The sequence below is a fragment of the Ammospiza nelsoni genome, chromosome 18 (assembly GCF_027579445.1).
Source record: "Ammospiza nelsoni isolate bAmmNel1 chromosome 18, bAmmNel1.pri, whole genome shotgun sequence".
Classification (NCBI taxonomy): Eukaryota; Metazoa; Chordata; class Aves; order Passeriformes; family Passerellidae; genus Ammospiza; species Ammospiza nelsoni.
In genome coordinates this window covers 11,782,670-11,798,015 of record NC_080650.1, presented here as the reverse complement: position 1 = coordinate 11,798,015, position 15,346 = coordinate 11,782,670, and the positions used below count along the sequence as shown (strand labels likewise).

The 15,346-nt window shown below is 47.3% G+C and overlaps 1 protein-coding gene across 2 annotated transcripts; it reads left to right on the top strand.

The window, feature by feature from the left end:
* Positions 1–4,022: 4,022 nt before the first annotated feature.
* LOC132081509 (glutathione S-transferase theta-1) lies at positions 4,023–14,237 on the top strand. Of its 2 annotated transcripts, none has more exons than XM_059485290.1 (7): positions 4,023–4,182; positions 4,271–4,327; positions 7,439–7,526; positions 8,622–8,772; positions 11,674–11,850; positions 12,831–13,032; positions 13,880–14,237. In XM_059485290.1, the coding sequence occupies exons 1-6, from the start codon at positions 4,071–4,073 to the stop codon at positions 13,029–13,031; spliced, it is 786 nt and encodes a 261-aa protein (XP_059341273.1). In that variant the 5' UTR covers positions 4,023–4,070; the 3' UTR covers position 13,032; positions 13,880–14,237. The 2 variants fall into 2 exon arrangements, with proteins under 2 accessions (XP_059341273.1, XP_059341272.1); XM_059485289.1 differs by having other exon boundaries at positions 13,278–14,038.
* Positions 14,238–15,346: the final 1,109 nt, after the last annotated feature.

Sequence of the window (15,346 nt, the reverse complement as noted above, 5' to 3'; positions counted from 1 at the left end):
GCACAGTGGAAAAAGCTGCTTTGCTTGGTCAAGCTGCTGCAAACCACACGGTTCTCTCTGCAAACCACATCAGGCTCTGTCCCCCTCCCAGAGTGGTTTTTCAGCACAGCAGAAACCATTCTGGCCAGGCTGCTGGTACGGAGTGCTGCTGTGGCTGGGCTAGCCCAGGGAGCTGTGCTGGCCAGCCCTGTGTGAGCAGAGAGCTCAGTACATGAGCTGGGAATGTCCCACACATGGTTAATGCTTCACTGCTCTTCAGTCTCCTCAGATGCTCCAGAAAGCCAAGGGCTGCATGTGCCAGGTGTTGTAGCTCTGTTTGGATTTGTAATCAGGATTTGGAAGGAAGTGGATATCACATCATCATCCACACCTGTGCAGCACCCTCCATAGCCACAGCCTGTGTCCCTTTGTGCCATTCCTGTTTTCCATGTTCTCCTGTCCCTGTGAGCTCCCATTTCCAGGTGCAGACCTCCATGAGGAGGGTTCCAGTTTGCAGAACTGTTTTTCTCCCCTCCTTGCTAAGCTGTGTTTGTACCTGGAGGTCTGTTTGTCTCTGCTGCTGCTTACACCATCCATGGGGCAGGCTGCACACTAAGCTGGGTGTGAGATGTCTGAATGCAAGTCAAGTTATTGCAGTGCCCAGAAATGGTCAATGTAGCTGCTCAAAGTCTCACACATTTTTTCATTTTGGATCTCCTGTTTTTGGGGAATGAGCCAGCTGGCTTTTCTGTTTGTTTTCTGAGTAAACCTGCCCTTTAGTTCAAAGGGCCACAAACCAGAGTCTGCATTGCACATGCCTGAGGGCTGAGCTGCAGGAGCAGCCTGGTGCCTTTCCTTTCCATCCTTCCAGCCTGCAGGAAATCCTCAATATCAGTGATGAAAAGGCACATTTGCCCTCAAACTCTCTCCCTTTCCGTGCAGGGCTATTTGAATTCTTACCTGATGTTTTATTGGTGCATTTGTTGAGAGTGAGCAAAGGGCAGCTCTGTGTGTGCCCTAGGAGTGCTGGCATGCCTGGTGCCTGAGCAGCAGTGCCTGACAGCCTGCCCTGCTGAGCCCAGGAGGTGTTTACGTTGTACCACTTCCTTCCTTCCTCACTGCAGCCTCACCACGCTCCCAGCTGGGCTGCTCTGCACCCTGAAATCAAAGAGGTGCCTCTGCTGCCTTGCCAAGGCTGCCCAGCCTCACTGCACTCTGCTGCTGGCACCTTTGTACCTGCCCCGACTTTCAGCTTTTCCCTTTCTTGCAGAGAGCAAACTTCTTCCAGCATCATAAATATTTCTCACACTTTCTGTTCAAGTACAGGCAGAGCAGAGAAACAATCAAAACCAAGAGTCTGTTTTGTGGGGTGCTAATCCTGACAGATCTCAAAATGGACTTAAGAGCAGAGCCTTTTGTGCCACACATGTCCCTGCAGAATCCCCAGACAGGGCTGCTCTATATGCAAACCATTGCACAAGCCAAGGCAAATAAAATGTCTTTTTAAAACTTTTTTTATTTACTATACTTGTAGCACAAAAATTCCACCTAAGAGCCTTGAGCCAATTTTCTGCTTGTTGGAATGAGGCACAAGTTCCTTAAATTGTGCAGTCCTGCAAGGAAGGCTGCCTTCAGAACCAAGCTGGGGCTATGTTCAGAGCTGGCTCTCTGGTGCTCCTGCCCTGCTGTTTCACAAAGGATAAGTACACTTGCCTCACTCCAGCCTGGTCATTATGACAGAAGGAGATTTTAAATTGTTTTTCCCATACTTTCTGTGTGCAGTGACCCAGTGGCATTTTGAGCCCTTCCATTCCCACAGGACAAAGCACCTCCCTAGAGCAACTCCTTGGATGGCCACAGAGCTATGAAACAGATAAATCTGCCTTGTTCTTTGCTCTAAATCATGGATATAAGGCTGCTCATCCTTGTACTTTGCCTTCTGCTACCCCTCTACCTCTGTATTTTGTTGCTTTGTGCCATTGGATCTTGCCTGGTTCCAGTTCCTAGATGGAAAGCCCTGGGAGCTGCCTCCCAAAACCCAACAGGTTGTGCAAGAGTTTTGCTTGTTTGGTACAAGGTCTGTTGAGAGAACACTCCCCTTTCACCCTGGAAAGGGAGAGGGATTACACCTCCACTGTCAGCTTAATCGAACGTGGTCCATTCAACTTCCTCAACTCTTGCCAGGGCTATTTGGAAATAAGTGAGAACCTGTGATTCTGGAATAAAATGAAGTTGTAACACACAAAATAGGAGGAATGTTGAAAAACCAGAAAGACATCGTGAGACTTCTTCTAAATGATTAAGAAATAAACTGCAAAACTTAATGCATTTTTTTCTGTCTTGCTCCTGCTTCCAAAATGCTGACAGAGAAGATAAGGGCACGAAAAATGGTCTTTGAGGTGATGGAGTCAAATGAAAATACAGTGCTAGAAGCACTAGCCTGGAGCCAGGAATAATCAATCAAATGCCCTATAACACAAGCAGATAAAAATACCTCTTTGGTTATGTGGGCTGTGCAGTGCAGTCAGCAAATTGGAGAAAAACTTAAGGAAGGAGCATTTCCGGGAGGGACATGAAAAGATCTTTGAAGTTCAGATAGGACTAATGGACCAAGTGAACCATGAACAAAGGAGCCAAGTGAACCCACACTGCTCATGGTGCTGCACACTGCTGAGATCAACACTCTTCTCAATGATCTCTCAGAGTGTGGGCATGGGAGCACTTTGAAGCTCAAAGACTTCTCTGACTATTTACCTGTGCAGAGCCACTTCCATGCTCCTTTTCCCCACTCCCTTAACATTTCAGATTCCTTTGCACTGAAGGAGTTTGAACTCAAGACTCTATGATCTGTGATCTGCAGCATCAGTGCTGGGTGCAGGTGCTCAAGAGGCTGAGCTGTGCTGCAGGGGAAGTGAAGGGGGTGCACAGCACCTGTCCCTTTTCTGGCTGAGAAACTGAACAATTCTTACAGTGCTCTTCTAAATCTGAAATTTCTGAACCCCTGGAAATGTTCCAGTTTGTAATTTGTCTAGTCCACAAGCTCACAACTCAAGTACCCAAGCCTTTTCACAAGAACAAGAGCAGCTGATCCTCCAGTTCCCTCTCCCTGAGATTCCCAAAGATCTGTGTGTGCCATACAAGCTCTCTGGCACGACACTGATAGCGAGGTGTCAGCACTGCTGAGGTGGGTTTGATTGGGGGTGACTTTGCCCTGAGTGGTTCAGCTGCTCTATCTCACAGCTCCCAGAGTCCCTGCACTCAGCCAGCATGTCACCTTCCCGAATCACACAGCTGGGAAACGCTGTGGGCTCAGTGCAAGTGACAAATACCAGGGAGGGGAAAGTCACTTTGAGTGAGTGTGCAGAGGTAATGTCCACAGAGGAGTCCTCCACACTTCACTGCCGTTCAGATGTCACCTTGCAGCAGAGAATACGTGACTAAAGAATTATGTTCTGGACAGAAAGCCCTGCTGAGACCTGGCGGCGCGTGATTAACGCTGCCTTAGAGGACACTGTGCAGTGGCCCTGTCTGCAGCGTGGCACAGCCCTGCAGAACTGTTACAAAACTCTGCATTTACCTTGTGAAAGTCGTAGTGGGATGCTGTGGGTGAGTAACTCCAGAGACCCCGCGGTGCCAGCTAAAGCTGTGAGGGGAGTGACAGCCCCTTCTCTCTCACTGCTTAGTACCAACCTTTGAGGCTGGTAACTGACCGCTACTCGTGTCACTATTCTCGTTACCTTCCCTTCGGAAAATGAATGAACACGCTGCCAGCCACAGCGAGCCAGGGCCGCCCGACACTGTGGAAAGCGGAGCTCTGTCACCCCTGTCCCAGCTCGGGCCGTGCTCCCTGCCCCGGCTGGGCTCTCCCGGGCTCCTCGGCACTCTCCAGGGCTCGTCCCGCCGTCCCCCCGGCACAGACCCCGCTGCTGTGCCCCCGCCCGGCCCGGCCCGGGCCAGCGAGGGAGGGAACGGGGGAGGGCCGGAGGGCACCTCCCGCCCGGCGCGGCTCGGCCCCCGCCGGCCCATGCGGGGCGGCTCCGGGCGCTCGGCGGCAGAGCCGCGGCAGCTCCCGCAGGGCGGGCCGGGTCGGGATGGGGCTGGAGCTGTACCTGGACCTGCTCTCGCAGCCCTGCCGCTCCATCTACATCTTCGCCCGGAGCAACAACATCCCCTTCGAGTTCAAGCACGTGGAGCTGTTCAAAGGTGGGACGGGCGCTGCCCGAGGCGGCGGGGCCGGGGCGGGCGCGGCCCGGCGGGGCGCGGGCTCAGCCGCTCTCTTGGCTCTTGGCAGACTCGGTGCTGGGGAAGAAGCCGGCGGCGGCGAGCGGCGCGGAGCAGCCCCGCGCAGGTGAGGCCGGGGCAGGGACGGGAGGGTCCCCGCAGGCCGGGAGGGTCCCCACAGACCGAGCGGGCGGGGAGGGAGCGGCCGGGCCCCGCAAGCTCCTGGCGCTGTAACGCGATCCCGGCGGGGGCCGCGCTGAGCCCGCCGCCGCTGCGGGGCTTCGCCCTCAGGGGTTTGCCCTCACGGAGCCCGGGCAACCGCTGCGGCCCCGGGCCTTGGGGGTTTGCCCTCACGGGGTTTTGCCCTCACGGACCCCGCGGAATCGCTGCGGCCCGGGCGTTGGGGGTTTGCCGAGGCTTTGCCCTCACGGGAACCCCTTGGCCTCCCGGCCCAGGAGCTGCGCTCGTCCCTCAGGCCGCTGCGAGGGAAGGAGGAGCTCCCCGGGCCAGCCGGGGGATGCTGAACCCCGGCGCTGCCCAGGGGCGTTGGACGCCGTGGTTTGAGCGTGCGGCTCCAGTTCCCAGAGCAGTCCCGCAGCTCTGCTGCATCTATTTTTGTGGCTCTCCAAGGAATGTTCCTCTAGCCATTTCTAGCAAATTAGTCACACTGACAGCCGAGGAGTGCTCTGGGAGTGCTGTGGGTTGCGGCAACTCTGTTCAGGCTCCTCCAGCTGTGTGACTGTTGCCCAGTTAAATGTTGAGTTTCCCTGTAAATTGTTACTTTTGTGCCTAAGGCACAGCATGTTACTTCGAAACCCTTGGCTGAGGGTTATGTGATTGGCAAATAGAGTGGGATTTCCCCCCTTCTATTTCCATAAAATCATCTCCATTGCTCTTTTCACCCATCAATAAACCTCCTTCTCTGCACTATGGCTTAGACTTAAGATTTCCTCATGTGGGCAGCCTGACCTGCTTTTTGACTGGATACTCTGCTTGTTAAAGTTACATCTCAAAGCCCAACAACACACACGGTGTGTATATCTATATCTATATCTATCTATATCTATCTATATCTATAGATCTGTACCTTGAGCATCATCAAGAACTAATTACTCCAGATACAACTGATGTTAAACAGCGCTGTAAGTCAAGCCCACATCACAGCAATGATAAAGATGGAGCACCCAATACCACAGACCAAAATGGCTGGCTCTGCTGGCTGGAAGAGAGGCACAAGCTTAAGTTCTGCTAAACTGCAAATACAAATATTGGTCTCTATTTTCATACAAGAAGCAGTAGGTCCCAATGAAGCAGCCTGGAGTTAGTGTTCACACCAAGGCATTTACCAGTTCACAGTTCAGTCAGAGTCTCAGCACAGGTCTGTTATGTCTTTCTGCAAACCAAAGTAGCTGATTCCATCCCCAGGCTGTGGTGCAGGCTGTGTCACAGGCACTGAGCTACTGTCCAACCTGCTGTAATGACATGGTGCGTGGTTTGTCACGGAACAAATATGCTCAGTATCCGTGCTGGAATTGCCGTATGATGAAAGCTCTCTGAAATCCGATTCAGGCTGCCCTCACCCACTGCTTACTTCTCATGTCCTTGTTTCTTAGTTCCCTGCTGCCCTGGATAATAAACACAGACAGCAGGACAGCCAAACAGCTGGGTCTGACGAGGGACTGCTCATTAGCTGTAAGCATTACTGACTGCAACTTTCTACTGCACTTTTCCAAAGACCAGGTGAACGCTAGAGAGCTCACCAGAGCTGGGTGTGTGGTGACCACTGGCCTTTGGGGCCATTCTAAAAGCACTAAACAAAGCACCTTCCCTGAGCAACTCCTTGCATGACAGTAGATTTACAAATGTTTGCCTTAATGTTTCCGTGATGCAAATCATGGGGGTGAGATATCCTGTACTTTGGCCACTTTTGGACATTTTTTATTTTTATACTCAATTTTCTCAGTTATTAGGCTTAGCTTGAGGTTTCTGTCAGGCTGTTATTTTTAAGAAGCCCTACCTAGGGTTTCCTGCCTCTCTTGACAGTGTTGCCTGGTTCTGCTGTGCAGATGGAACCTCTTACCCAGCTATTCACATAAATACCATATATACCCATATTCACAGCAGGCAGCCAGAGACTTTTCCTAATGAAAGGGAAAATGTGGGTTTGAATCCCTTCAAATAGCAGAAGAGTGTAAACCTTAGTCTCTGATGAATCTACTTACACTGAAATTTAAAAAAACCCACTCCTCCAAGAAAATATAAAGTAGAGGCTAGTCAGCTGGAAAGGAGAACAAGTGGTAATGTATGCTCTGCTTGATTTAACTCATTATGTGAAATCAATATAAGAGAAAGCAGTAATGCAGCAACCTGCCTTCTCCCAGCCCTTCCCAAACCAGCTGCAAATCAACTTGTTTGTCCAGAGGCTGGTTTTATTTCCTACTGCACATTTGCCCAGTAATGTAGACACTGCCACTGCTTCCTCAATGGGCACAAATAGTTCTTAGAGCTGGAGGTCACTATAAGTTAATGATCCTTTTTCTTGTCTTTTTTTGAACAAAGAGAGTTTTGTACAGGACCTCCTGCTGGTCATGCTGATTTGATCAGGATTTGCACTTTAATTGTCATGTCCTGTCAGGAGAACCTCAAACAAGCAAAGCAAACAAATTCCTCACAGCTTTTCTTACTCAGGTGTTCCTGGGCTGTTGTGCAACTCCCTGGCATTTAACTGCAGGCTGGCAAGTCTGGTGGCAGCAGTGGGAAACTGAAAGCCTGATTAGATAGTCAGCTGTTAATTCCTCCAAAGGGACTGTGGAGTTTCAATTCTTAGGGAATGGTGTATTCCTCCTGTGTTTTCCTGTTAGCAGTAGGTTGATGTGCAGAGCCAGGAGTGACACAGAGTAGTGCAGGGTTGAGTGTTTGAGCTTCCCTGCCCCAGCCACTGTCCACTCTCTCAGTAAGTTCTGCAAATATCCTGGTTTACCTGGATCAAGCAAGAGAAGTGCTGTTAGAAGTATAAAAATATCCACTGCTCCATGCCACGTGGCCAGCCTGAGCCTGCTGCCTCTGCAGGCAGCTCTTACACTGACTCTGCCATTTCATTACCTTTCCTTTGTGAGCCATGACCCTATTGGGAAAACCTCACACAGTTCACTGATCATGCAGCTGGCTGCAGGTATTTCATTTATTATGCACTGGCAGGTACACTTCTGACCTCAGGTTTGTCTGTTCACGTTCTTAGGACTATCAAGCAGTGAAGGTGCAGGCAAAGTCAGCCTCTTGAAGAAAGTACCAGCACTGAAGGACGGAGACTTCACCCTTGCAGAATGGTAAGAGCTCAGTCCTTAGATTTCCTTGGGTACCACAGTCTGTGCTGCATTCAGAAGATGTCATTCCCATGGAATAATTAAGGATCACAGAATATATGAACGTGCTGGTTATTTTTAATAGTATAACCTCATTTGATCTCTTTCCATTTTCCGTTTGAATTGTCTTTCAGAATGTAAACAACTCAGCTGACTTAGCTTCCTCATCTCACCCTAAATGTACTTACCTCAAAATGGGATTATAAACATTTCTGGGAGATGTTTAACGCTTATAAAAATCCCTTTCACCCTGGGAAAAGAAATCCCTTTTACTCTAGGAAAGAATTCTGTTTATCTGAATTAGTCATAAAGGCTGAGAGAACATCTACACAGATAAAATTTAGGCTTTACATTAAAAGATTAATATGGAGACTGGTAATGATGTAATAATACTGAAACAATTGAACTATAGCAGTATCAGCATGGCAGGGCTGTCTGCATTTTCTTCCATTTTGTCAGCACATTTTCTGTGGCTTTTTTTTTTTTTTTTTTTTTTGTAGTAATAGCATAAGTATTGTTGCAAATGACTAAGATATTTTTCCATCTGACTTCTTCCAGTTAGTGAAAGTATAAACATTTGGACAAACACAAAAAAAGATTCTGTAGGGTTTCCTTGCTGAGACTTCCACTGACTTCAGTGGAAGCTGCATGCTGGAGACAGACCTGATGAAAAGGCAGCAATAGCCCACAGAGAGTTTCATTTGTTGCACAGGTGTCAGAGAGATAGGTCAGAACAGGCAAGGAGCAAGTGGAGTCACCATCACTGATAGAGGATCATGCAGGTTTATTGTTTGTTTAGCCCAGTGTGTTTACCCCCAGTATTGTCCAGCAGTGATTTTCCAGCAGGTTAAAGTTTTCATGGAAGCTGAGGTGATTAAGGGCCACTGATGTCAACATGAATTAGATGCCTTTATATGGTCCCTAGACTCTGCTGGAAATCCTGATCTGCATGTTTTTTAGTGGAAGCAGCAAGCTGAGAAGGAGCAGGAGGGGGAGCTTAGGCAAGAGCATTGTGCCCTTAACTGCCTGACCTTTCCTTGTCCCCTGCTGTGTGGGCAGCACTGCCATCCTGCTGTACCTGAGCCGCAAGTACAACACTCCCGACCACTGGTACCCCTCAGACATCCAGCAGAGGGCCCGTGTGGATGAGTACCTGTCCTGGCACCACACCAACATCAGGGCCAATGCTCCTAAAACCATGTGGATCAAGGTGAGGAGACTGAATGTGAAAATGTGGGTGAAGTGGTGTTGGTTTGTGAGAGTACTGAGCACTTAACAGCCCCAGTTCAGAGACTGTTGAGATGAAACAACAAACCTGGGCCATTCCTAGCTGGAAGGTGTAAGAATCCGTGTCTGGGCTGTTCAGGTCCTATGGAGCCCAGCACACACAGGACAAAGGCAAAAGACAAGAAGTGCTCTTCTCCACGTGGGGAACACAAGCCCTGTGAGGAGTGTTTGAAGGAGCTGGGGCTGTTTAGCCTGAAGAAGAGGAGGCTCAGAGGTGACCTCATTGCTCTCTACACCTTCCTGAAGGGAGGCTGCAGACAGATGGGGTTGGTCTCTGACAGAACCAGAGGACACAGCCTCAAGCTACGTCAGGGAAGGTGTAGGTTGGATATTAGGAAAAAATTTTTCACCAAAAGAATAATGAAGTACTGGAATGCTCTTCCCAGGGAGGCAGTAGAACCACCACCTCTGGAGGTGTTTAAAAAAAGACTGGACATGGCACTTGGTGCTACAGTCTGGTTGAGGTGTTAGGGCATAGGTTGGACTTGATGATCTTAGAGGTCTCTTCCAGCCTCATTATTCTGTGATTCTGTAAATTTATTTCCTTGATAGGAGACACCAGATCATCCAGGTGACCCCGCAGATGGAAAAGAGGGCATTGTCTTCTCCCAGGGGGAATTTGAGCAGAGAGGAAGGGGGCAACAGCCAGTGGGATACAGCTGAGGAGGGGTAAACCAGGGAGAGAGCACCAACACTGACAGGAGGAAAGGGGAAAACCATGTGGTGATAGGATACCAATCATGCAAACAGTTCAAATTACCAAACACCCAGTGCAAATAACTAAATAACTATTTAGTGCAATGCAGCAGAAAGGAGCAGTTCCAAACTGATCAACATCAGGATCTGGCAAAAACAGATTTGGCCGTTTTGGTTTTTCCCTGAAAGAAGGGCTGGTGCAGAAGGTCTCAAACCCAGCAGACTTTCATTGCCTGGATTTGTGAGTGAATATGTAACAAAGTTAGTGTTGCTTCCAAGGGCCTCCCCCTCCCTGCACAGCTGTGCAGAGTGTGCACACAGGCAGAGTTTGGCTTTGGTGAACATTTGTTTTGTTGCTGGAAGCAGAAAGACTTGCATTCTTCATACAAGTTCCTGCAGCCTCCTGAGGGTGGAAATCCAGAAGGAGTCTCCTGCTTCCAGCACACTTATGTTCTTCTCTGAAATAGGCTCAGGGACAGAGAGCAGAGACACACTGAGAGGCAGATTTTCTTTACTCAGTGTCGCCAAACCAATTAACATTTAGGCAAAATTACCTGATTCAGCCTGAGTCAGAAAATCATTTAGTATCAGATGATTTTGCTGGACACCTATTTCCAGCCAGCTCACCAGAATTAATGCAGCTATCCCTAGAGAGAGCTAGGTGCAAGTATAGTTCTGCAAGGACAGCTGGCATGAAATTTCACATGAAATCAGAATTGCTAGTAAAGAGGTAACTTCACTGCTCCCTTGTAAATTTGCCCTTGTTTGTGCCTAACAAAGCATATCAGGACTCATTTATCTTCTTGAATTTATTGGTATTTGATTTTTTTGGCTAGAGAGTACAGAGAAGCAATTCAAATATGAGGCAGATTCATACAAGAAGCAGTTTCTTCCAGCCTCTGCAGGCTGTCACTGCAGTGCTCCAAGGGAAAGAAATCCAACTAATTGCTGGTGATTAGATAGCCCAGATGCAGAAAAGGTCCTCAGAATAACTGAAAATATGGAAACATATAAAGGCACCTTGTAAGAGAAGCATATTAGTAGAAATGGGAGAAGATAGCCCTGAGATAAGGAGAAGGAAGAAGAGCTGTTTCAAACAAGTTTACCCAAAGATCCCAACTTGCATTATTGGAATCACTTAGGAAGAAAACTGGCCATGAATTTTCTGATGAAATGGATTCCACATGTATTTGGCCAAAATCCTGGCTTGGATTAAGCAATCCCAACTTGAATTGTTGAATACACTAGCAGTAAGTAGAAATTCAGTTCACTTGCACTGATTGAAATTTGTGTTCATAACTTTGATTCTCTAAACAAACTGGACTTCTGTAGCTGTGGAAGGTGAAGGCAGCACAGCTGAGAAACACTGGGGGCTCCAGTGGTGCATACACCTCTGTGACTGGTGAAAAATATTGTAGAAAGGCAACCACCCCCTGTGCCAGCAGGTCTGTGCAGACACAAGGACTGCACTTCTGTGATTGCTCCACCGAAATTTCTAGTGGTTTAAAGAGTGATGCTTTAAGCCTCTGAAAGGTTTGTGTAAAAATGGTGTTGACCACTTCCAGCCCTGGTGGCTGCTGTCGCACAGAGGAAGCCATTTCTGTCTCTCCAGCCAGTGTTGATAAATTCTATTCCTTCCAATGCTCCTGCCACAGGTACCACCCTTCCCTCCTCTCCATCACCCTGCAGGACAGGCAGCACCCTTCCCTCCTCTCCATCACCCTGCAGGACAGGCAGTGCCTGCAGCACCCAGTTCCACAGCAGGGTGGCTGCTGGGCAGCTGCTGGTGACACAGAGCATCTAACAGGCAGATTTGTCTTCCCTGGAGCTGTTGCCCATTTTTCTTTTGTAGCCCATCAGGTTGGAGTGGGAGGGCACAGCTGCCAGGCACAAAATGAGGTGAGGATCCTTGATTTTGTTCCTCACATTGCTGCTGATTAGCTGAGATCACTGCTGTGGCAGGTCACACTTAGGACTGCTGGTGTGCTCTCTGTCCAGGAGCTCTGCGGAGCTCTGCCATCCCCTTCTGTGGCTTTATTGCAGGGTTCTGATGATCCTGGGGTGTAACTTCAATTACTATTACCAGAGAAGATGGTCATGTGTGCTGCTGTGTCCCTTCTCTCCTCAGGTGCTGATTCCCCTCTTCACAGGGCAGCCCCTGCCCTCGGAGAAGCTCCAGGAGGTTATGGAGGGGCTCTCCACTTCCCTGAAGCAATTTGAGGAGAGGTTTCTGCAGGACAAGGCTTTTATCATTGGCAGTGAGATCTCCCTGGCAGATCTTGTGGCCATTGTGGAACTGATGCAAGTGAGTGCCTGGAGCATGGTGAGGAAGCTCAGCACAAGGAAAACAGATGCTGCTGAGCAGGGAGGGGGCAGCATGTGGGAACTCTTCACAACAGGAGGAGTCAGGGCATATTTTGGCAGAACTGGCCTAAGACAATGGGGAGAATGTGGGAGTGGGTTCAGAACAGCAATGAAAATCAAGAAAAAGAGCTGGCTGCAACAGAATCTCTTTTGTTTCTCATCTGTAGCAATAACCTTTTCTTCATTTTTTATTATGACTTTCTTTTGAACCTCCAGAGAAGGAAGTAATATATATAAATGAAAAGCAATAGCAGACAGGTCTGATGAAATGAGACAACCATATAGGAATATTTCTGTCATTCAAGAATATAATACTTGCCCATGCCTTGTCTGGAAGATGAAATAATTAATCTCAGAGGCATTTCATTTAAATTAAGTTTGTTGCAAAATGATTTTTCCCTGCTAGGCCACCAAGGCCTGGGTCCTGCAGCCCAGCAGTGATTTCTTTCTCCCAGTTCAGTGTCCAAGGGACTGAAATCCAGCAGTTCTGCTTTTTTGCAGTGTGTTCCAGAGAGTGGCACAGGCAGAAAGGGGGTAGATGATGTTAGTTAGGACACTGGTTCAGTTAAACACATTTTGTGCTGGGGGTTGCTGTATAATCCTCTCTACTGCAAACTGGGCAGTGGTCCCTGGAACTGCCAGCCAACATCTTCAGTGTCATGGCTGAAAATCACTCACAGAATGTGCACATCTATGCTGCCCTAATCAGCTATTCCAGCACCCTGAGTTGTAAATGCCCTTTAAAATCCAGCTTAGCTTTTGTGTCCCCCAGACAGGTACCAGAGACTTCCCTCCTTCCTACTGCTCCTCCATGAGCTGTTCCTTTCTCCCCTTTACCTGCAAGTCTCCTGTTAGTGCCTGCTGTCTCAGCTCAGAGGTGACTGCCCCAAGCCTCACTGCTGCTCTCTCCCCTCTCTGCAGCCTGTTGGAGTTGGGTGTGACATCTTTGAAGACAGACCCAGGCTGAGGGAGTGGCGCAGGCGGGTGGAGGATGCTGTGGGCAAAGAGCTTTTTTTCCAAGCCCATGAGATGATCCTCAATATCAAAGAACTGAGCAATATTCAAATTGATCCACAGCTGAAAGAGCAACTGGCACCTGTGTTGATGAAGATGTTGAAATGAAGTAACCTATCTTAGCATTTTTCCTGCCTTTTTTTTTTTTTTTTCCTTTCTAACTACTCTGACATCCAGTTCTCCATGTAACTGGAAAGAGCACTGTAATTCTAACACAGAAATTGCAGAGTGGGCCAGGTCTTTCTTGTATCTATGGGGGGGAAGCTGGGGAATGTTTAGGACCTAAAACATTAAATTTATACAGAAGGCTAAGGCCCTACAGGTCACTTAACGTGCCTCTGAATTTTATTTCAGTGTCAGTCTTCTCAGAGATGGTAGAGACAAGAATGGTATTTCCTGACAGAATTCTAGCCAGCCTACAAACTGGGAATGTTAAAGAAGTGAATTAGGATGAGGATCATTGTTTCTAATTTTAACATTTGTAATGCAAAGTGTGCCTGATCCTCATCTTCCCAGCATGTCTGTACAGACAAGTAGAGCACAAAACTACTTCACAAACTGAAAAAAAAAAAAAATAAAAGTTTCTTATTGAGGCATCTTGCTTGGCTCTCCATGTACATTCCACACTTCTTTTTCCCTTGAAGTTCCTTTGAGAAGTTTTTGTATTTCTACAATGGTGAATCTTTATAATTCTTCAGTTCAACTGCTGCTTTGGATTTCTGAAAGCCTGGCCTCTGTTGTTGCTCTGTCTACCAGTACATGTGTGGCAGCAGCTGTTCTTGGAGATTCCTGCTGCTGGCGGCCACAGCCTTGGATTACCTAAAAACCCATGTTAAAGTTATATAGGGAGTACCCTGAAAGAATGCATTCACAGTGTTTTCATGAAAGAGAATATAACAGTACACAAAATGGGTTTTTTTTTCTGTGGTTATACTGTAACAGCACATTTCTCCTAGGAAATGCAGAGAGGGAACAAATGCAGACATGCTCTTCTGAGACTGTTTTGGATGGAAGTTCACCAAGTAAGTCATCCAGTGTAGCTGAAGTAATAAGAGAGATTTTGTGGCATTGAGCAACACATGCGTCACAATAAAAGGGCAAAGAGTTGTTTTGGAGCTTTTGGGCTCTTTTTCTTGGCTGTTAGTTTCTGCTCAAACACAAAATCCTTTTGTATTGCAGCACAATTTATGAGATAAATCTGAGCAAATCCAACCATTTCCAGTTTCTTCAGTTGAAAATAAAAAATTGTAAAGGATGCAGAAATTGGTGGAAGATATATCTGTATATTTCCATTCATAAGTAGTGTTGTCCTTACCCTAAAATCCTTGCCAAAAAATTCTTTCTATAAAGACTAAAACAAAATGAGTAATGAAATTCAGGAATTGCTTCCTTCACTAATCAAATAACTGTTTGGATTTTTTTCCCTCTAGTGCTACCGTGTCTTGGCTAGTGACATCTTTTGCTGGCAAGTTCTAAAAAACCTGTTGTTTTCTCACGGTGTTTTTCACCAAGGTTTCAGTTCTAGGTACTACTCTGTCCTAGAAATCTTTGCCCAGCCTTCTTCCACGCTGTTTTTTGCACATAACTCCTTGTGCCAGTATTGTCCTCACTAGCAGCAGTGAAGGCCAAGCAATTCCCTGAGAGGGAAAAAAAAAAAAAAAAAAAAAAAAAAAAAAATTAGCAATTTCATCAGTTTTCATTAGCGCTGTCTAGAATTGTAGAAAACCAGGATGTCACATTACACAAGGCAAATTTTCCCAACAGTTTTGTGCCTTAAATGATGACCTTTTAGTATAACTGGCTCATAACCATTTGTTGTAAAGGAGCTCATGGAACCTCACTGGACAGTAGCTCAGCTTCTGGCCTCTAGTTTGGACACCTGTGATCTGCAGATTAGACTGACCCTGTGAGCCAGCATGCCGAGGTCACTTACGAGCTTGAGAGTTCAAAGTCCTGGTTGCTCAAAGTCCATGTAATTAATACATGTTAGATAAAGCAGTAAAGCTCTCTGCTTGCTTTTTAATTTCAATTTGTTGGTTGTTAAGAGAAATTACCATTCTCAGCCCTCCCTGCACAGAGGTGTCTTGTAGTGACCTGAAATGTTTTTACTCTCTCAGTGAGGGCTGTCACAAACTCATTCTACCCATCCAGTAGTGAGATGTGATGGTTTTGGTTGTAGTAAAGTGAGGCAACCCCAATGCTCAGGGAGAAAGGAGGCATCTGACTCCATCATATCAGAAGGCTAATTTATTACTTTATTATACTACGTTATTCTATTCTATATTACACTATATTACATTATATCTAAATTGAATCTGCCAAGCACTCCACTGCACAGAATCTTGTGACTGTCAGCCAACAGTCCTGACACACACACACAGCTGGCCCTGATAGGCAAAGGAAACAAAACATCACTCTGGGTA